This window comes from Leptinotarsa decemlineata, unplaced genomic scaffold (genome assembly GCF_025532065.1).
Source record: "Leptinotarsa decemlineata unplaced genomic scaffold, Ldec_3_MD MMD2_tig00026316_RagTag_RagTag, whole genome shotgun sequence".
NCBI lineage: Eukaryota > Metazoa > Arthropoda > Insecta > Coleoptera > Chrysomelidae > Leptinotarsa > Leptinotarsa decemlineata.
Window position 1 is genome coordinate 2,127,165 of NW_027412685.1, and position 23,028 is coordinate 2,150,192.

The following is a 23,028-nucleotide window of genomic DNA, read 5'->3' on the forward strand; positions in this document are numbered from 1 at the left end:
ATAGCCAATATATATCAGTGGTTTGAAACTCTGGCCATTGAAGAAGCCCATTAGAAGTCCCGAGTCTGGTTGAGATACGTAGACGACACCTTCATAATATGGAACCATGGTAATGCAGAACTAGACACTTTCCTGAAGCACATCAACAACGTAAGTCCTTCCGTCACTTTCACAATGGAGAAGAAAGTCCACAACGAATTGCCTTTCTTAGACGTATTGATGAAGAGGACCGACACTAAATGGGAAACATCTGTATATCGAAAAACCACTCACAGGCAGTATTAGAACCAGAAATCCAATCACCATCAATCGACTAAGGGAGGAATCATCAAGACTCTACTAGACCATGCTTTTGGGCTCTGTAATACAAAGGAAGGTCTCGAAAAGGAACTAGGCATCATCAAAAATGACCTTCAACGGAATGGTTACTCAAGTGTGATGGTAAACAGGCCTTAGCTAGAAGACAGCAAGAACTCCACAAGGAAGAGAAGCCGCCACAATCAGTACTTGTACTTCCCTACATCAGAGGATTATCGGAAAGGATGAAAAGGATTGGGTCCAAGTATAACATCAGGACCTGCTTCAGATCTGGGAACACTATCCGTAGCAGCCTCACGAAAACCAGGTCACCAAACGCGGACTGCGATTCCAAGAATTGCATTTACCGGATACCCTGCGAGTGCGGAGAATCATACATCGGTGAAACTAAGAGGCCATTGAAAGTTCGCATTGCTGAGCACAAGAAGCACACACATCGAGGAGAAACCTGCAAATCCGAAATAGCAGAGCATGTTTGGACTCATCAACATAACATCAAGTGGGCTCAAGCTGAAATCATCCACAAAGAGGAACACTGGTTTAGGATAAAATTCAAAGAAGCAGTGTATATGTTGTCCAACAACGCTTTTAGTCAAGCTAGCGTAAAGATACGTAACATATGGAAACCTCCAATCGAGCGAATTTTTTTCAGGGATTTCAAATAAATTTATATTATATTAGACAATGGAAGTCCGAACTGATGAAATACACCACGAAACATTGTCAACCACCTTCAAACAAATATATTCAAAGTTTCGAAAATTGCAGTCTTCAGGCTTTTTTGCAGAATACCTATAGAAAAACACCACACAATATTCACATCTGAAATTGAAAGAGGTATATTTTTAGGAGTAATTAATTTTTGGGAAAAAAATGTTTTGGCTTTCCCCTTCATCTTCATACAAAAAAAAATGTGGGAATCTTCCAAAGAAAGGAAATAAGTAATCAATTAAAAAAAATCAACTCTATACAAAGATGTGTAGGTCATCTTATTTCACGTGCATTGAAACTTTTCAGTTTAATTTTTTCTATAAAAAAACTTGATTTAACAATGGATCTGTTTTCTGGTGGCATCCTTCAATTTAAAAGTTATATACTAGTAGCATTTCTAAAAAAAAGCGTACGATTCAAATGTCCATTTAGACGTGAACTATTTGTAAATAACTCGAACATGAAGTTAAAAGGAATTTCAAATTTAGTCAAAGTGAGAGAGATTTTGACTCTCTTTTTTGTTCAAATTGTATTCGCAGCAACAATATGCTGTAACAAATACAATGAAGAATGTAACAAAAATGCATCATCTACATAATTGATTACAAAATTGAACTTTCAAAATTATTCTGCAATGCATATTCACTTGATTTATTTTGCAGCAGTTAATGTTGATTCATTTTTTACATGCAATTTATACTTAATATAGCCTCAAAAACAATTGAAGATCCCAATAATGAAGGTAAATACAATTAATTTGAATTCAAAATGCGATGCCAACAATGACATCAACCTGAAAAACGTAAAATAGGAAGATTTATTACCAAAAGAAGCTCCGTATAAATTTTAAATTTTCAGAAAATATGTTAAATATCAAACTGAAGAGTTGTAATTTTTGTAAGTGGAAGGCTGTAATTCAAGAGCATCGATTTTGAACCTGGAAAACCTAAAATATAACCAAAAAGGAGCTCGGTATATTACTAAAGTTTTTTAAAGATAATATGTTAATTATTAAACTGAAGAATTGTTATTTTTGTAACTGAAAGCCTATCCAAAGTTTCAGTAATCATTGTCCTGGTGAATAAAAAAATCTGTTTTAAAATCTGTTTATTCGTTAATCAGCTGTCGCCCCCATAGGAACGACAACTCTCAGAAGTTGAGAAACTTGTACGAGCTATGGACTAACAAGGTCTTAGTAATGCATTATCAGTTAAATTGATATGGAAGTTAACTCAGGTATTTATGTAATTGAAAAAGTTATAGAAATACCTTCAGAAAAGTTGCAATCAATTGTTCTTTTCTTCTTTTTGCTTCCTCTTCGATATCAGCCCTGTTTTGAAGATATCTTGCTCTCTCTTCATCTGACATTTTGGCAAGCTTATTTGCCAAAGATTTTTTCTTTTTACCAGCCATGTCTGATGAAATCTCACAGAATTCTAAAGAGAACGAACACGGAAACAAAATATTCAACCTAGAATTCTGGATATAAATCAATATTGTTATTTGCTCGATAACTTTGATGCATCGCCTAGGAGACCTAACTATGGTTGCTAGGCTGTCTGAAAATAATATAAAACACGAAGTGGATATATTCTATTACAAACGTCAAAATATAGAAAGAAAAATGCCGAAATTTACCGCACGGTCAGTTTTAGCAGAAATCGAAATGGATGAGCAGTTTATGGAGGTTTTTGAAAAATATAATGATAAAGAAATGAGTCCTGTAGAAATGGACTTGAAAATTCAAGCAGATAGGGTGATTTATGTCATCAATAGATGCATGGCAAAACTCAGTATCATGGTGAGAAACCAAATATTCAATCTTTAATTTTTTTTGGTGATTTTTTCACGATAGGGACCTTTATTCAATAGTTTTCATTGGAAACAGTATTTGCAGCAAGTCACATTCATAGAACTATTTATAATTGAATCTATACAAAATAAAATATGTAATATAAAAATATATTCCATCATTTTTTACTACTTTTGAAAGTGAGAAACATCTCAGTAACACTAAAGTAGGTACCTACATTTATATTGATAACTTGGATTCGCTGAAAAAAATTATTGAATGTTCTTCAGATTTAACTTTTTACTAATCATATTGATATCTAGAGTAAAAATTTGAGATAGAGTAAAATATGCAGTGTGATGGCTCATTTTTGAATTAGAATATTTTAGGGCTCCAGAGAAGTTTGCCCAAATGATAATGTCCATAATGAAACCATAATGAAAAAATATTTCACATAGTCAATTTCATAGCTGATCTATATGGTTTGATCTAGTTAGCAAATTGGGTAAATATTCGTTTTGAAAAAAAGTTTTGAGTGTACTTACGTATTTTTATGCGTAGATTACGAATCCGAAAGGAAAAAGCGGCGCTCTTATTTACAAAGTTACGGCCCTTCAAACTACAGAAAAGGGCAACTTTTCAGTCTTCTTTTTCACAAGATAGCTATCTGAAAACACAAGAATTTATTCACTAGGTCACCTTTACACCTTATTCCTCCTTCCTTGACACTTTTCACTTCAACAATCAACATTTTTCTAATAAAAATGTTAAAAAATGTACGGAGCTGCTTTTTGGTTATATACAGTATGTCTCACTTCTCATGGAAACACCCCCGTATCTTCCGTAATATTCGTGGTAGAACGATGAAACTTTCAGGACTGATGGAAATGCTCAACATGCACCTACCACCTGAATGGGGTTGGCCAAAGTGATGTACACTGTCCACCACTCGCGATGGAACACCTCATTTTTACGGTAAAACATATTAGGGGGCAAAATAGGCTCAAAGTTCCTTCAGATTCGTGATCAGGACTACCAACCTTCTACAAATACACTTTTTCTCCTGAAAAAATTTTAGTCCTGAAAAATCCGAAATTGTCTCCCTTCTTATGGAAACACCCCCGTATCTTCCGTAATATTCGAGGTGGAACGATGAAACTCTCAGGACTGATGGAAATGCTCAACATGCACCCACCACCTGAATGGGGTTGGCCAAAGTGATATACACTGTCCGCCACTCGCGATGGAACACCTCATTTTTACGGTAAAACATATTAGGGGGCAAAATAGGCTCAAAATTCCTTCAGACTCGTGATCAGGACTACCAATACACTTTTTTCCTGAAAAAATTTCAGTCCTGAAAAATCCGAATTTGTCTCCCTTCTTATGGAAACACCCCCGTATCTTCCGTAATATTCGAGGTGGAACGATGAAACTCTCAGGAGTGATGGAAATGCTCAAAATGCAGCTATCACCTGATCAGGACTACCAATTTACTACGAATACCATTTTTTCGTGAAAAAATTTCAGTCCTGAAAAATTTTACTAGTTCGGACTTCCATTGTCTATTATATAAAATGATTTGAAATCCCTGAAACAAGTAAAAAAGAATGATTAAAAAAGAATAGTTGAAAATAACAATTATATTAAGCAACAATAAACCTGAAATGAAATGATAGTAAAATAACCTACAAGTAAAAATATAATAATTGAATAAATAAATAAAAATTAAAGGAATGCAAAAAAGAAAATAATAAAAATAAAAAAGTGTAGAGATTCCAAGTCACGTTAGTTCACGACGTTTCGATTGTTGGTATCTACAATCGTCTTCGGGTGATGAAGACGATTGTAGATACCAACAATCGAAACGTCGTGAACTAACGTGACTTGGAATCTCTACACTTTTTTATTTTTATTATTTTCTTTTTTGCATTCCTTTAATTTTTATTTATTTATTCAATTATTATATTTTTACTTGTAGGTTATTTTACTATCATTTCATTTCAGGTTTATTGTTGCTTAATATAATTGTTATTTTCAACTATTCTTTTTTAATCATTCTTTTTTACTTGTTTCAGGGATTTCAAATCATTTTATATAATAGACAATGGAAGTCCGAACTAGTGAAATTCATCACGAAACATTGTCAATCACCTTCAAACAAACCTGAAAAATTAGTTTCATTTCTTATGGACATACCCCTGAATCTTCAGTAATAATTGAGGTAGATTTTTCTCTGGTTTTAACTCAAAACATGAACGAAATTGTTTAAGAGAAACTCAACTTTTGTTTTCACATAAATAATTTATTTTTTATTTTGTTATCAGGAAAGTTATTCCTTCTCAATAAGAGAGAAAATGGTAATTTTGTAAGAGGAACGGGAACATGTAATCAGTGAGGTTTAAGGATGGTTAATGTCAGTTCATATTCTCATTTTCCCATTATTAAAAAAAAACAAGGATATTTTGTGGCGAAAAATGTTATGTAGTTCAAAATTCTTTCGAAGTGCTACTTTCAAAATCACATTTTCGATTGAAAAACAAAACAATCAATTTCAATTGTGTGTTTATTTTTATTTCATTTAACTGTTGACAATTTTATATATAGTTCGATTTGAGGGAAATTTCTATGAAATAAAAATCCAGTGCAGTTAAATCTGGGGATCGTGGTGGCCATACTACGAGAGGGCTGTTGGGTCCTATCCATTTCATAGGTAGATTCCTATTCAACCAAACCCTTGTTATTCCACTATTGTGAACTGTTGACCCATCTAACTGAAAAATTATGCTGTGTCCCACATCCAAAGGTAGTTCTTCCAACACATCGGGAAATGCATTTTCGAGAAAATCAACTTTAAAATTTTGATCGAAAAAAAATGGCCCGATAATATTTTCGTTCAGGAAACCACACCATACATTATCTTTCTGGGATATTTGATCTCTTCAATTCTCCCCTCAATTTTGATTTTGTTCAGTCCAAAACTTCATGTTCTGGGAAGATACAACACCATTCGTGGTAAAGGTAGCCTCATCACTGTATAAGATATACTTTAAAAAATTCCTTTCATTGAGATAATTTCCCTGCATCCATAAACAATACTCCATACGGCGGATTTCATCTCCTTCGTGCAAAGTATGTACAAATTTGGGTTTAAACGCATGCATTTTATGCCTCTTTAAATACCTCCGTATTTTACTGCGGCTCATATTGGGTTAAAGCGATATGTTTCTCAAACTAATTCTAGGATCAGCTTGATGAGCCGCCAATGTCGTATCATCATCAATATGATGTTTTACAATTTTTCTGTCCTTTGTTACTTGGCCGGTGCTCACGAATAGATTATATATTTTATGTACGGTTCCAGGGTGTACCGCTACCTCTAGCGGGTGTCTTCTATTAAATTCAGCGGCCGCATCACGATACGACCTCCCCCCTTCACCAACGATTAAAACAATTTCAATTTTTGCTTGAAGTGACAGACGTGCCATGTTGAACTTTGTCAATCAAAATGAGCTGATATAAGTTCAAATGGGAACTTCAGAAATATTAAAATATGAACAGGAACTCACGAACAGAAAACAACTGGTACACAGGAACAATATCCAACACAAATACAGGAACAATAAACACAATGGGAACAAAAACACGGCAGAAACAACAGGAACAACGGTGATTCAAAGAACAACAATATTAGAAACAACAAATGCAATGAAAACTGGTCTGGGGGTAAATACAACAAGATCTTTCAACAATATTGTCAGGTTGACAGTAAATATCAATGAGCAACTGTTTTCCATGGTGATTTCAGGGCACCGCATGATTCAATGAAACTGATGTAATTCAATTCCTTCAAATGATTTCAGACAACAATTCAGCAAGTAGGTAAAATAATCTAAATTCTACCTGTTCACAGAGATTTTTGCTTTAAAAATTAACAGTTGTTTCGGTGTTGCAATGAGTATGAAGATTAATTTTGTTTCGGATGGTAAAATGTGTCCTCAATATTTTGATAAAACTCCGCACATTTCTTATGAGAAATGGCTTGCCTTGAATTTTGCCGAAATGTTGATATGTTGTAGTTCTTGATGTGCTGATTGAAGGTGTATACAGCCAAAGCTCAGAATTGTACAGTTTTCGAGATGTGAACCTTTGAATATAGATTTTTTGCAGTTTTTGCTCATCAATCGAGAGCTCTCACTTCTGGTTGGGATAGAATTTGGATGTTCAGCAACCAGAATTAGTTTTACGAATAATCTTCTTTAGTTATAATAGATGCCACGATCGATAATTTTTCATACACTGCTTCACACTATCTCGATAATCTGAGAATGTGGTGCTGTGACATTTTCCTCAGATATACTCAAAATGGATGATAGAATCTCACAGTATCTGTATCTTTCATACCTTAAAGTACTCTCCAGATAGAATGAAGGGGTTCAGGTATTGGAAGCAAACTATTTTGCACCGTAATATGTTTTACCTAAAAATGGGGTGTTCCATCGCGAGTGGCGTACAGTGTATATCACTTTTGCCAACCCCGTTCAGGTGTTGAGCATTTTGAGCATTTCCATCAGTCCTGAGAGTTTCATCGTTCCACCTCGAATATTACGGAAGATACGGGGTTGTTTCCATAAGAAGGGAGACAAATTCGGATTTTTCAGGACTGAAATTTTTTTCAGGAAAAAAGTGTATTCGTAGTAAGTTGGTAGTCCTGATCACGAGTCTGAAGGAATTTTGAGCCTATTTTGCCCCCTAATATGTTTTACCGTAAAAATGGGGTGTTCCATCGCGAGGGGCGGACAGTGTATATGACTTTGGCCAATTCCATTCAGATGGTAGGTGCATGTTGAGCTTTTTTCTGAAATGTCACCTAGAAATAGGATAATGTCACCAGAAGAAGCATTCGTTTTTGAGTTAATATTTTTATAAGAAAAATGTTGATTGTTGAATTGAAAATTGTCAACTGAAGAGAAATAAGGTGTGAAGGTGACCTAGTGAATGGATGCTTGTGTTTTTGAATTGTTTATCTTGTGAAAAAAAGGCTGAAAATTGTCCTTTTCTGAACTTTGAAGGGCCGTAACTTCTTAAATAATGGAGAGCGCCGCACTCAAAATTTTTTGAAAATCACCGGGTGCCCTCAAAACGAATATTTACCGACAATTGCGGTGATACCAAATTATTTATCCCTGACTTGAGAAAAATATAATTTCTGACGTTTTTCTGAAATGAATTTGAAATGTTTCGAGTTGAAACTGTATTGAGTTGAACAAACAAGAGTAGACCCAGTAAGGAACCTTGAGGTACACCATGTCCAACCAACTGAAAGTTACACGTAGAATTAGTTCAAAACGGTATAAGACATATGAGTAACAATGTCTGAAAAACTTTTAACGACATTCAGAAAATTTTAAAAATACGATTCCTTTTTGTATTTATTTCTTATTCATTTCAACCGATATTCAAAACCTGGTTATACTTTTCCACTGCAACTTTTGAAAAGCTGTAAATATATGCTGCAAAAACTATGAATTTTCAAATATGGACCTGTATTTTTCAATTCATTTTTCCTATCTTTTTAGGGCCATGTTTGATTATGAAATCGGACAACTTTCAAAAGTTTCAGCTGATTAGATTTATTGGATCAATATAAAATATTTGATCATCTTCCGAAATGAAGATGAACGATGTACTATAATTGTTTAGATAGTTCATAGGGTTAAAATAATGTGATTTTTCATCAATTTCATAATTTAATGCGAATTTTCATTTGATAATATTTAGTATATTTTTTCATCACAAACAATTCCTATGAGTTTCTGAGTGAAAAGCTTCATATGACTTCATGAGTGCTTTTCGGACATAAAAATTGTATAGATTTTCAGAGAGAAAAATGCAACGATTCATTGATAGTATTCTATCACGAAATGAAATCAACGCACTCAAGTTAAACGATATGTTTCTTTTTGAGCCATAGTAGGTGCTCAAACGGGCGGCCCTACTGATCGACACATAAACGAAATTTTTTCTTCATTTTACTACTGGATCAGATCATTTGTCTTTCCATCATTCTAGAAAATTCGTGTTCAATCAAATTGATAAAACTCATTTCGATAAACAAGGTCCTTTAAAACCCTCCTAGTGAAAAAAGTCAAGTGGAGTGAGGTCCGGAGATCTCACCGAATCGAACCACACCATCATTTCCTATTCACTTGTTAGAAAATTGTTCATTCAAAAAATCTTATATCACCATGCTGGTATGAGGTGAGCCCGCCCCATCATGTTGAAAACACATATTTTGAATTTGTACTAATAAAATATCTTCCAATATTCCACAAAGGAAGTTTCCGAAAAATTAAGATAGAATCGTCTGTCCAAAATATGGGTTTTCTCCGCTCTGTTCAATAACGCCACACCAACCGTCGATTAAGATCACCAGGATGGGAGTAGTGTACCTTAGGCACTTCAACTTGTCATTTTGAACACGTTTATTACTATAATTTTATATTACTATCGAATTCCATATTCCAGTCCGATTTCCAATTAATGGTTTTGAAAAAAACTACGACAATAATAAATTCGTTATAATGTAGAAATAAGAATGAAAAACTCATTATTCATTGTGAATACATCTATTTAATCGATTTTGACTACTTCATCATTTCTGTAGCTTCTTATTTGGAACCATGAACTGAAAATCAGACAGGAAAATTAGAAAAAAAGTAAATTTTGAATTTTGGGTTGAAGGTCCAAACGTGGGGTCAAAATCGATTTGTAAGCAATTTTTTCAAATAACGTATTTTGGTATCTCTAACGCGAAGCAAAATATCGGGCTATTGTGAAAAGTGCGGCCCATGAAGGTCTATGCCTGTACACAAAATCAAATCTCTGCTTTCAAAAATTACTAAAATGTAGGGTTGTCTACATCTTAAGTGTTTCGCACTGTAGAAGTATTCATTACTTGATGAGTCGCAATCACGTTTTAAAAACTTTGAACTGCATATATGGTAAGTGAAAACGAGAAATGATATAACAGTTACCAAATAAACAATTGCCATGGCCTACTGAAAAAATTTACCAGTACGATGAATGTAGTCCAAATATCAATTTCCTCAGAATATAATTCAATGAATTTTGAGTCATTTCAAAAATTGTACCGGACAATTTTCAATCATTCTATTGAGTTGTATGTTTTAGAAAACTGGATTCATTATAGTGGAAAATTAAGAATGTTGATATTTTAACATCATTATGATTTTCAGTTATCGAATGAAAACCTTCCAATACATGCAATAATTTTCCACTGATAATGACTGAATATTATCAAAACAACTGAAACTTTCGAAAGTAAATTCTGTATCTGCTTCAGAAATATTAATTTCTAGACTACATGATTTTGTTTCATCTCCAGGTACAATATCAGAGATTCACAGGATGAGAGGATGACTTTGACAGAAACATTTCCATTATAATTCACAACTTTTAAAGCTCATGTTTTAGGAAACTATGTGTCTGGATCCGCAACTATTTGAAATTACAGAAAATTAGAGAATGTCATGAGGTTCTTTATTGTTTTGTGAAAAAGTATAGGATTGACAATAAACAACTTTTCATCATGACAATAATTTCATAATCTCCTTGTGACTGTGAAACATGAAAATCAACACTAAACAGTATGCTAAATTTGTTTTCTCAATAGACATGCTCTTAACGGGCTGACTTGTGTTGGAAATCCCATGTTGAAAGATAAGACCTCCTTAATACTCAGCTCGACAGCTGCCTAATGTAAAAACTCATTTGAAGAAAACGTCACATTTTCCTTTTTTTCACATTTGAAACTTTTTTATAATTACCTCATGTTTCAGGCCCATCTCCCTTTTTTGCTGGAAAATGATGGTGAAATAATTCGTAAATACATGAAACACGTTGAGGCATCTTCCATTCTCCAGCTGGTCTCGAGCTGGGGTGTAGATTTCAAAACAAATATATCTACTGTGACAATACCTGAAGAACTTTTGAGAACGAATCCCCCTATATATCCATCATATATGGTGAGTGTTAATGAAAGTGAATAATAATAATTAATTCATCATACAATAATATCATTATTTACTCTTAATAGACTAAAGCGTTCAGCCTGAGGGAGAATTTCAAGCAAGGTATTTTGAGGAAATATCATTGATAATGAGGAATAAGGTATTTGATATTTTAAAACATCTCCGAGAAAGTTTAAAATCACCAAAAAGCAACACGTGAAGAAGTCTAAAGGTTACAAAGAGAGAGTGACATTCAACGACCATATTGTAATCACAATTTGAACAGTATCATATATTGAATACTTGAAACATTTTGTCAAACAAATTTGATACAATGTGTTAAGGAATATACACGATAGTCCCTGTCAAAGACACTGTACAGCTGTCTGAACTGAAAATGGTAATAAATATAGGATATTTCATTGACCGATGACATGGGTTACGTTGTCTTTGAAGACCGTTGCGGTTTGTGGGTTATTCGCATACGCCAGCGACTGAAGAAAAAGTCTAACGGAATCAAATCGCACGATCTCGGAGGCTAGTTCACATCACCTCCACGTGAGATGACCATGCCCTCAAATTGTTCGAGCAGAATATCTGATTTGACATGAACAGTCAGGCACGTAACGCCGTCCTGTTGAAACCACAAGCTGCTGGTGTTCAGATCATCCCATTCAAGCCAAAAGAAGTTGTTAATGATCGACTTTCAGTGCTTGCCGTTGATAGTGATGGCCTAGCCAACGTCGTTCTCGAATAAATATGAACCGATGACGCCGCCAGGCCAGAATCCACACCGAAGAGTGACTTTTTAGTAATAAGACGCTCTTGGATCCCAAGTGGATTGGTATCGTCCCAAATCAGACAATTTTGTTTGTTCACGTACCCATTCATTCATAAATGGGCCTCATTGCCTATGTAAATTAGGGTCAGTTGCCATCTGCTCCAGAGTCCATTCCGCAAACAACGTAGTTGTCTATGGTTATTTACCTTCAGTTCTTGGGTTAGTTGAATATTGTACGGGTGCAGGTTCAAGTCATGACGCAAAATTAGCCAAGTTATAGTCTGCGAAAGGTCGAGTTTTTGTGAGCGAGGCGAAATCGACCCTCAGATTCTCCTGCACACAGAGAGCGGCGATGTTTTCGGTAGATCTTGCGTTTCGTCGACGTACGGGTGTTGGTCGATCGTTTACTGAGCCAGTGGACTCAAATTCATCCGTCACATTGCAAATAGTCATCTCGGTAGGACGATTACGTCGACCATAAAATGAGCGAAGCGCGCGGTACATTGCCCGAACAGAAGACCCACTTTTATAACAACTAATTTGACAGATGTAGCTTCAACACGATGGCCGTTATCAAGTCCCTGTTGGAAGACCCTTTAGAACTGACTGATTGTAAGCAACTTTTGTTTCATAAAGTTTTTTCTGAAGTTGATAATTTTCGACTTATGTCCGACTAAAAATGTAAATTTTTCAATATTGTGTCCGTAGGCTGATACAAACTGAATAATAGTTTGTTGAAGGTTAGTTTTTATTCGTCAGATACCGAAATTGAAAATTTTAACTTGAAATAACCAAAAAATCATGCATTTCCTAGAAAAACTCATAGAACCTTTATGAACTACTTGAATATACCTTCATTTTCATCTCTTCATGAGAGTTCTCAGCATCAAAACTAAGCAACTTATTACGAAAATAATATTTCTTCCTATTTTTTTCAGTGATAATAGTGATAATAGTGAAAATCATCCCCAACTGAAAAAATCCTAACCACTTAGCAGTTCACTGCATTTATGTACCTGTAATATACTCTAGAAGTTTGACCGCTTTGAAGTGCTCAGTTTTGAGGAAAAAAGAATCGAACTTCATCAAAAACTATCAATTAGAGCATTGTTGACTACCCGCTTTTGCTATATTCTGCAAAATTATAAAAATGCTGTTCTCAACTGAAGTTCGAATATTTTCAAAAACTAAGCACCTGAAACCGGTTGAACTACCATCACATTATAAATTACGAGTAACAAGTAGTAATGATCCCTTCCAATAAGCCTTTTTTCTGAAGTACGAAAAATCACTCACTAGCAGCGCTAGTAGTTCGGTAGGGACAAACACTGCCTAATCCTCATATAAACATATTATGGTAAAGTACAATTAAAAAATAATGTTTTCAACAGAAGATGTTTCTGGAGCGAAACAAAAATTTGTAACTATGAAGGATAACAATGTTGTAACATTAAAACGTTGGCTTTCATGCCGTACTTTAAAAGTAACTGGAAAACAAGTGAATTAATAGACAGGTTAGTATACAGACTCTAGTGAAAGGGTAGCGGTAGATTCAAACTGTAATAGAAGACATTTAAAATAATAATGAATTTCAGATTTATTTCCGAGTGAGATATGAATCAAATATAGATGGTAATGAAATAAATTTGATTAAATATAATAAATGAATATAATTTGATAAACGATTGAGGTTATATCTCATTCTAATCAATGGTAATTAACTACGAAAAATTTACTATTCATTTCATGTTTAGAGCATACATATAAATATTTATTTTTTGCACTGTTAAATCCACTCTCCTCGAAGCATGTATACATTTCTTACATCTAACTTCATCAATATGAGGTTTTATAAATGGTATGAAAAACACATTTTTTTTCGGATATCGATTATCCGACGTACAATTCGCAAAAGAGCAATGTTTTGTTGGCATTATACTAGCACAAAATAATTTTTCACATCAGATTCATGTTTTTAAATAATAAATTAATATTACGTAAATAACACTGTTTTACATATAAATAGTTTATGTTTGTCCCTACTACTAGTGCTGCCTCTCGTTACACGTTCGCTGTATTATTCTCAGGAAAAAGGTTCATTGGGTGAGTGATTTGGAGGTGATTTTCACATTTTTTGTCACTAAAAAATAGCAACCAATATAAATTTCACCGTAACTCGCTTATTTTTGATGTTAGGAACTATTATGAAGAGAATAAATGATGTTTTTCGATACACTTCACAAAAGCGTCTATAAGTTTTCCTTGTTTATTTCATTTTCATTGTTTATTTCAATGTTAGCGTTTGACGGATAAGAACTAACCTTCAGAGACCTATTATTTCGTCTGTATTGGATCTACAGATAACATGAACACATCATTTTTTTATGGAGTACGTTTTTAATAGGAATTATTTTTTACGATTGAGTACTAACTTTTGAAGCTATTCGTGGAAAACCGTTTGAAAACGTAGGTTTATTGATAGAAAATTTCACGCTTTTACTTGCGAATAAGTTGAAAAGTATTTTCTATGCTTGTATATAAATATTACAATTGAAATGAGGGGTGGGGTGAATAGAAACTAGATCCAAATTTTGGTAAATTTAAACGGGAAAAAACCTTACTAACTGAACCGATACATAGAAGAGATATATTTGTTGGTTCGAAACATTACAGTTGAAACCGTCGGATTGATATTCTGTTAGTGAGAAATGTCCACGATACATTTATTCTGCGGACTGTTGTCCAGAGTGAATCGTGACAAAGCTGCCTATTCTAATCTTGCTGTTTTGGTTCCAAAGGTACACAGGAGAAACCATACATTTCGAAATTTTACAGTTTGTACCACGGTTCGTATCTACGTGGCCACTAATATACCTTTTTGTATGTTTGTATCTGGCTTTGGATATTTTATTTTTATCAATAACTTTTTCATCAAATATGAATTATTTAGATTTCCATTAGGAAACTTATTGAAATTCACAAAAAGTACCAGACTTTGTGTCAAATAAAAAGCAGGGAATATGTATTACTCAAGTATGTAGATTCAAACAAAAATAAAAAAAGAAAAAAAATTTATGTTACAGGTTTTATTGAAAATGAATGTTGTAGCTAATGCACTGAAAGCTAAAAAAGAATTCGAAAGGTCCTAGGTAGCAGTCATGAGACCACTCCCCTCAGCAATTTACGGTATTGATCAGATAAAAAAATAATAAAATCGTTGAACGTAGTATTTACACATTTACTCAGGCAACGCTACGCCCAAAGTTTTTTTAAATTTTTTTCTTTCAGCTTTATCTACATCATTATCTTTTTTTAATAAAAACTTTCAAGTGAAATATACAATTTTCACTTAGTTTATTTTCCGGTTTTTGGTTTCTAATTAAACAAAGTTTATTTCCTGACAATTTGTTGCAATCCTACTTCTCAATACATACATTTTTCAAAAACTCTTACTCGACTTAGGGCCACGTATGCTTGTCCTTCTTCAATTCATTCCGAGCCTAAATACACAACTACGTGGTATACAGTGCTGCTTTGCGTTTTGTAGACCCTGGAAGCCCATGAAAAAGCTAAGGGTAACATCCTTCTTTCAGCCGTCCCATAATTGAACTTTGCTGGAAACTGTATAGCTTTGAGGTGGGTAAGATGTCCGCCGTTCTTTCAAAGTTGATCTGTACTGACAGCACATTTGTTTCGTTCATCTGATTTCGACGAAACTGAGGCCAAAAATTTTCTGCAATGCAGCCGATAGCACCGTTTGCCAATCCTTTCGATACGTCAATATTGGGCCGCAGCATATTGAAGTAATTGTGAAAAAATATGTAACCCAACATTTTGTAGCTGCGGTCATCTTGGATTCACAACGATACAGAATTTGGTAAATTGTATTGACATCAAAATTGAATGTGTGTAGGGGAGACCGAGGAGGGTTGTGACAGAGGAGAGTTGTGACACGCGCGATTTCGCTGTATCTGTGACCGTTAGCGAGCTGTCAACGTCGCACATTTATTGTTTTCTAGACTGCTTATTGGATTTAGTACGCGCCAACGGCCCACGAGGAGCGGCTGAGTTACTGTGACGCTGTCATCTAAAAAACGACCAAAAGTAAGTTTTTGATCATAACTTTCTTATTCTGTCTTTTGCTATGTATTACGGGAGCATTAGTGTAATATTTTTTCTAATTTGCATCGGGCCTTCAAGATTCAAAGCCATTCATAATTTTATTGAGATCTCTTACTGTTTGGAGGTTATACATTATTATTCTGGCACACTCACGATTTTGCGCACCTAGGAGAGTTGTGACAGGCTGTCACAACTCTCCTATTTTATTTACTAACAAGTGATATGGCTATTTTGTATGCATTCGATTGCTGCATTGCTTTTTTATTATTTCAGAATGCCTAATACATATGTTCGTAAAACAGAGAGAGGAATGGCTAGTATCGAAATTTACGATCTGGCCTTTGAAGAGGTGACGGTTAGAGGCCAAAGCCTTCGAAGTGCAGCATCTTCATATAATCTAAATTATATGTCTTTACAAAGATACATTAAAAAGAAAAAGGCACATCAACAACAATTATCAGACGAGGCTCCATCTGTAGGCTATATCAGCCCAACAGTTTTTACGAAGGACGAAGAAAAGATATTGAGCGATTATTTGTTGACTTGTGCCGCGTCTAATTATGGACTGACTACAAAAGAGACAAGGAGTTTAGCCTATTTATTAGCAAAAAAACACAATAAAAAAGTTCCTGAATCATGGGAAAAAAACGAAATGGCTGGAGAAGTGTGGTTAAAGCTATTCATGAAGAGACATTCAAATTTATCTCTTAGGCTACCTCAAGCTACAAGCATCGCTCGCGCCACGAGCTTTAATAGGACAAATGTCGCTGCCTTTTTTGAAAACTATACAGGAGTCTTGGCCAAGCATACTCTCAGCGGTAAAGATGTATGGAACGTCGACGAGACCGGGATTACTACAGTCCAAAAACCTGATAGAGTAATCGCACGACGTGGAGAAAAACAAGTCAGTGCGATGACTTCTGCGGAAAGAGGAACCTTAGTAACGCTGGCTTTTGCTGGGAACGCCTTGGGTAATTATATACCACCTATGTTTATATTCCCTCGGAAGCGATTTCAAGAACATTTTATTCGGGATGGCCCAACAGGTTCAGTAGGAACAGCAAATGGATCCGGGTGGATGCAGGAAGACGACTTTCACTTTTTTCTTGAACATTTTACAAACCACGTGAGGCCAACAAAAGAGCAAAAAGCTTTGTTACTTCTGGATAACCATTCATCCCACATGGCTTTGTAAAATATAGAGTTTTGCAGGGAAAACGGCATAATTTTGCTCACGTTCCCTCCACACTGCACACACAAGCTGCAACCAATGGATCGTGCAATTTTTGGTCCTCTTAAAAAGGCCATTAACACAGCTTGTGATAATTGGATGCGGTCAAATGCTGGCAAAGTTATGTCTATCTATGATATCCCTTCCATAACAAAAACTGCCTTTGATGTGGCGATCACTGCAAAAAATATCAGCGCTGGTTTTGCTGCAACAGGAACATGGCCTGTTAATACAGATATTTTTGGAGAAGCAGATTTTTTGCCAAGCCAAGTTACAGATCGCATTTTGACCAATCCTGTGCCAGAACAAGCTTCCATTACTGCAGAAGAAGAATTGATAGAAAATCCGGAAGAAGGAACCCCCACCCAAAATTTGTCAGTTGATATAGTTGAGAACGACGTTGTTGTTGGGGAAGGTCTAGAAAAAAGAGATCACAACGAGCACGTTGGATGTGAAGAACGTAATGTGACTCCTCTTGTTATGACCGGCGACAACTCTAAAGAGCCTGCAAATATTGAACCTGTTGCATCTACATCTACAGTTCGTAATCCACTTGCCACCCAATCTAATGTATTCTCGCCAGAAACAATAAGGCCGTTGCCTAAAGCTCCGCCAAGAAAAGCCACGCAACAGAATAGACGTAAGATCAAGTCTGCCGTGCTAACAGATACACCAGTTAAAGATGAAATTGCTGCCATAGAGGAAAATAGGAAAGTGAAGAACGTGAAGAAGCGCATTTTTACTGATAAAAATGCTAAGAAACCAAAGGGGAAAAAACCAAAAAATAAATCAAAGACAAAGAATATTCGTGACGAAGAGGAGGACGATAATGAGGGCAGTGATGGCACAGAAAATGAATGTTTTTGCTTATGTTGCCTCGAGCCCTTTGCCAATAGCAGGCCTAACGAAAAATGGGTGCAATGCATTAATTGCAAAGGATGGTCACATGAAGATTGTACTGGGGGAGAACTGCAATACGAGTGTCATAATTGTTTTTCGGATTAAACTAATATTAAGTATTTTTATTCTCTCTGTGCCATTTAGAAAGATGATTTATTTTGTTAAGTTTTAATAATTATGTTACTTAATTAGCCAAAGATTATGATTAAAACTGTTTCGTAATTACTTGTTCATTTTTAATCTACAAAAAGTGCCGATAAATTCCAAACACTGAAGTGTCACAACTCACCTCGAGCACTGTCACAACTTACTTTGGTATTAGGAGAGTTGTGACACGGGTTGTCGCTTTGGTTTTAATCCATTATCTCGGGAAACTTATTAGTTTTGTGTATTTTTATTTTTGATTCTAATAGAGAATAGAACAAGCTTTGACTGATGTAAAGTTCACAGATATAGGTCAATTTTTAACCAAAATATATGAGTGAAAGCAAAAAGTGTCACAACCCTCCTCGGTCTCCCCTACCAGATATCAGATCAATCTGTCAACAGGAAGGGGGTCAAACTTCAATAGGGATTATGCAGGCAATTTTTTTATATTTTTTATTCAATATTCACTTCATTTTGATATAGAAAAAAAAATTAACAAAGCTGTAAGAGTAGTAATAATTTTTTCATAAAATCTTAAAAATATTGGTTTAATTTGACAAGTTCAAACGCTCCTATTTGTCGCGCGCTTGAGGCGTGACGTCATAGGGCACGTCCTGTCAGTTTATTGTTTGCATTGAGAGTTAGTTTGATAGTTAACAAGGTGTTTTAGTTTAAATATCGCGTAATAATCATGGAAGAAGAAAAAAGGCCATTTTATAGATATTGCATGGTACCAATGTGTCCGAACACTATAAAAAGTACACCAGATAAAGTTTTTTTGCTGTTCCAAGAGATCCAAACATACGTAAACAATGGTATAAGGTTATGCGAAGGGATAATGTATCTCCAAAATCGCGTCAACATTGTTGTGAAGATCATTTTAATGTAAGTATATTATATTTAGACAAATAACATCGTGTAGTTTTGTAGAAATCCCTAGGTTACAAAACTTTCTATAAGTTCATAACCTTATTTACGTATGCCATAACATCTTAGAAGATTCTTCATCTAAGCTCTGCATAGACTTAAAAAAAAACTATTTTCTATGTACCTATACGTGAAGTTATTTATTATTTCTACTTAGGTATCCCAAGATGCTTCACAAAGTGTTGTGTTTATTTCAGATCAAGGAAGATACAGTAAATTATATTAAATACAAGCTCATGAAGGAACAAGGCGAAAAAGTTAAATTAATGTTGAATAAAGGGATTATGCCTCATAAATTTCAATGCCAAAAACGAAATGTTCCATCACCACAGGAGATAATGTATGCTGTTAAGAAAAGAAGATTATCACTTATGAATAAATTTCTCTCCGAACCTGAAGTCAATAGTGAAAATGTTTTAGAAAGTGAAACTTCACAAACAAGTTATTGTGATGCCGGACCAAGTACTTCCTATAGTGAAGGCTGTGAAAATTATCTAGTGAGGCCTAGTACCTCTCTCTGTAATAGAGCCCAGTACATCCCATGTTGAAGTCTCTACTAATACAGAAATCTTACTTAGTGACAAGTGTGTGCAAATAAATAAGAGATCAAACTTCAGAAGTAAAGCTGTTCAAGTTAATTTGACTACAAAAAAGACAAATGTAGCTTTATCTCCTTTTCCCCTTCCATCACAAAATATTGGAACTTCACCAATAAAACCTGTGACAACTGTTGTAAAAAGAAAATTATTTGCAACTAACTCTGATAGTACATCTATTTCTTCATAGATATCTCATGATTATGAATCCTGTAGCTCATCTGACTTAAGTTATTGTGTGCAAGATGAATCAGAAGATTTAGATGATGAAGAACATTTTAAAAATATAATGCGCAGTAGTATTTTAAGTGCTATAGATAGAGAACCCAAAATGTTACTATGATTACCTAAACAGTCATACCATATAATGAAACTTTTAAGTGAAAACATTCCACTTTCAACTGTAGACGTATTAATAAAACTTAGAAATTGAAGTTAAATGAATCATTCAGCATACTTGCTTTACATTTTGGCTACTCACAGAGCACTATCAGTAGATTCAATGAAAGTTTACCTCTTATCGCATCAAAAATGAAAGACTTGATTATGTGGCCAACACCAACTGAGGTATACAAAAATTTACCTATATCATTCAGAGCTAGGTATTCAAATGTTATTTCTATTATTGATTGCTTTGAAATCCAATTTGGAAAAACTTCCGATCCAGTCCAGCAATCACTTACTTGGTTAGTGTACCAAAAATGTAATACATTGAAGTATTTAATTTCATGTACACCAGACGGATTGATTGATTTTATATCCGATGGATATGGTGGAAGAGCTACAGATGTCATGATAGTGCAAGAGTGTGGTTACTTGGACTGTTTACCTCCAAAAAAAGCAGTGATGGCTGACAGAGAGTTCAAAGACTTGTCACATTTACTGGAAGCTAGAAACTGTACTCTCGTTCGGCCACCTTCTGTTTCACAATCTAACCTTAGCACCAAAGATGAAGTAAAGCAGTCAAAGCGAATAGCAGCTTCGAGAACTCAAGTTGAACGAGAAATAAATAGATTAAGAGAGTTTCATATGTTGCTGCCTCATGCTTGTGTAGACTATAATTTAATACCTGTCATTGATAATGCAATAACATTAGCATGTGGTTTGGTAAATATTCAGGATGTTATAATAAAAAAATGAATCAAGAATACATTTGTTTTAGTTCAGATAAAGTTACACATTTTAAGATTTTACAATTTTTACAATGTACATATTTTTGGTAAAATGGCTTAATGCCAAAACAGTTTTCTATAATTGTTTCATATATTTTTCTATAATGCACCTTTATATACTCTTTTAGAGGTTTCAAAATTGTTATGAGCAACACAAAAAAGACCCTTAGTTTTGTTAGAAAAATGCATCTGAAGTTGTAGTTGTGCCATATATTTTGGAGCCACTTCACTATTGCTGTCAATATAACGGTTCAACGCTTTTTCTGATGATGGGCATTTACTTTATATGCTGTACACAGTACTTTCCCCATCTGAAGAAGCATCCAGTATAGGATGAGCCGCATTTGATTTCAAACCGCACTTATTTATTTTTATTTGTTTAATTTTCTCTACCTCTGTCAATACTCGACTTTCCAAAAATCGCCCCCTTTTCATAGCTTCTGTGTCCTTGCTTCCAATATGTTCTCCGTTAAGGAACCATCCAGAACTTTACAATGTGCAGCATCATATGCCTTAGAAGCTGTGAATCTCCCATATCTTAGCTCATGCCATAATGGACAGTCATTTTGATCCTTAGTTACCAATTCAGCTTGTTCGCATGCTTCTGTACTCCTCACCAGTTTACAATATTCAACAAACTCAACAGGGTTTGTAGCCTTGCTTGCAAGAATTAAATGGTGGATTGACAGTTTCTCTATATTGTTTGGAGATTGATAAAATTTCATCAGATGATTATTTGTATCACCAACAGTTACACAATTATTTTTTACCATTGATAGAAAATTGCCAGTGCTTGAGGAATTTGGTGCAGGAATAAATTTAGGTGCTTTGCAAATATATTTTGCTTTAATAAACTTCAAGCTAGTACCAATTGAAGAAAGCCTGGATTTTTTCCAATAGCACTCAATGCTTGTACTTGGCGGATCTTTACTACGTCGGTGAAGCCATGCAACAGCATGTTTACATCCTCCTGAAACAAAATAATAAAATTATGTTTCTTACATAATAATATCACTCTGGTAGTAACGGTTAACCTAATGCTGCTATAAGTTCTTGACCTCATGTAATTTGACAATCTTTATGGTTATACAAACCCTATGACTGTCAAGAGTTTCATTTAGATAACAGTATATCATCAGCCACATACACAAAGTAAGTGAAAGAGATCGTACCTAAGTGTGCTGCGCAATCCAGACATTCCACAGAAATTACAGTTTCTGCAGCTTCATCACATATAGCTTGTACTGCATATGACTTCCGACGAACATTGTGCTCCGGTGTGATGCGAGCTTTCACTACACATAAGTTCCCCTCTCGTTTTATTTGTATATGTATATCCTACAGCTGAATCGCCGTATGATTCTCGTTGAGATCTGTAACAAACAATAATCTAGGTTTACTTACCTACTTACATAAAAACATGCGATTGATCGGATGATCTACTTCATAAGTGTTTGATGGAGAAGTAAGTATGAACACTGACAATTTCACACACATAAAATTCTATATATTAGATCTAATTCTAATAAAGTACCTACAATGAATGTAAACAACATTTGAGGTTAAATTGAGGGAAATAATTTTATAAGTGCATGTATGCATAAAAACAGATTTACTAGATTAAAAATACCATATTTTACAATAATTACCTTGCAGCTTTTAGTCTCTTAACCTCAGCAGATGTAAAATCCGGGTTTGACGCAAAATATGTGGTCATCATGAATGCATCTATTTTTGGAAGATTATCCGAATGTACTTTCACAAAACCTTTGTCCGTCATTGCTGTTGATGACGCTTAGTATTTATTGATATTAAAATATCAGAAAACTAAGCTAGAATAGCAATACAACCAATTTTTCTCTCCAACACAACCTGAATGTATGAAAATAAATCACAGGTGATTGACAGGACATGCCCTATGACGTCACGTTTCATTTCGACCAATGGTGGGGCATTTTACAAATTTGAATTTCGCTCGTAAATTTTTCACTTTTTGATTCATATTTTGAATAATTAAATACATATTAAGTTAGAAAATAACGAATTGAGTGTAATGTAGGACCTTAAAAGCTCAGGAAAAAAATCAGGACATTTTATTTTTCATGCATATTCCCTATTGCTGAATTTGATCCAAAGAGCAAGCTAATAAATGCGTTCAATTAAAAATGCCCCTGTGGAAATTTGTAAAATATATCCAAAGCTAACAAAAGTTCTGAAGGAAAAGAAATCCAAATACACTACAAGAAGGAAAATGAACTACGGACCCTTCGATTTTGGGTTAATTCACGGAAAAATATG

At 34.6% G+C, this 23,028-nt stretch overlaps 4 protein-coding genes across 7 annotated transcripts in view; 2 read left to right on the forward strand and 2 right to left on the reverse strand.

Moving 5' to 3' along the window:
* LOC111509496 (dynein regulatory complex subunit 2) overlaps positions 1-2,455 on the reverse strand; it is a 67,030-nt gene extending 64,575 nt beyond the window's left edge. Inside the window, exon 1 of the mRNA XM_023165255.2 lies at positions 2,299-2,455. Within this exon, the coding sequence (XP_023021023.2) occupies positions 2,299-2,442 (144 nt within the window). The 5' untranslated portion in view covers positions 2,443-2,455. The remainder of the gene's footprint in view (positions 1-2,298) is intronic.
* A 102-nt stretch (positions 2,456-2,557) lies between these two features.
* LOC111511223 (uncharacterized) overlaps positions 2,558-23,028 on the forward strand; it is a 63,728-nt gene continuing 43,257 nt past the window's right edge. For all 4 annotated transcript variants that reach the window (XM_074181792.1, XM_074181789.1, XM_074181790.1 and 1 more), the window contains exons 1-2: positions 2,558-2,830; positions 10,684-10,869. In XM_074181792.1, coding sequence (XP_074037893.1) covers positions 2,573-2,830; positions 10,684-10,869 — 444 coding nt within the window. In that variant the 5' untranslated portion in view covers positions 2,558-2,572. The remainder of the gene's footprint in view (positions 2,831-10,683; positions 10,870-23,028) is intronic.
* On the forward strand, positions 15,528-16,962 carry LOC141485322 (uncharacterized). The gene is made up of 2 exons (XM_074181814.1): positions 15,528-15,739; positions 16,031-16,962. Exon 2 carries the CDS (start codon positions 16,032-16,034, stop codon positions 16,950-16,952), a length of 921 nt encoding a protein of 306 aa, XP_074037915.1. The 5' UTR covers positions 15,528-15,739; position 16,031; the 3' UTR covers positions 16,953-16,962.
* Positions 20,606-22,510, reverse strand: LOC141485349 (uncharacterized). Its single transcript, XM_074181851.1, has 3 exons — positions 22,487-22,510; positions 21,903-22,068; positions 20,606-21,700 (listed from the first exon to the last, which is right to left on the reverse strand). The coding sequence occupies exons 1-3, from the start codon at positions 22,508-22,510 to the stop codon at positions 21,162-21,164; spliced, it is 729 nt and encodes a 242-aa protein (XP_074037952.1). The 3' UTR covers positions 20,606-21,161.

Bases quoted from the DNA above. Each gene is read 5' to 3' on its own strand.
- LOC141485322 (XM_074181814.1), top strand. From the start codon at position 16,032: ATGCCTAATACATATGTTCGTAAAACAGAGAGAGGAATGGCTAGTATC.
- LOC141485349 (XM_074181851.1), bottom strand. From the start codon at position 22,510: ATGACGGACAAAGGTTTTGTGAAA. The intron at 22,069-22,486 runs GTACATTCGGAT...ATTCAGCTGTAG, and splicing joins CGGACAAAGGTTTTGTGAAA to GATATACATATACAAATAAA. The intron at 21,701-21,902 runs GTACGATCTCTT...ATTTTGTTTCAG, and splicing joins GGATTGCGCAGCACACTTAG to GAGGATGTAAACATGCTGTT.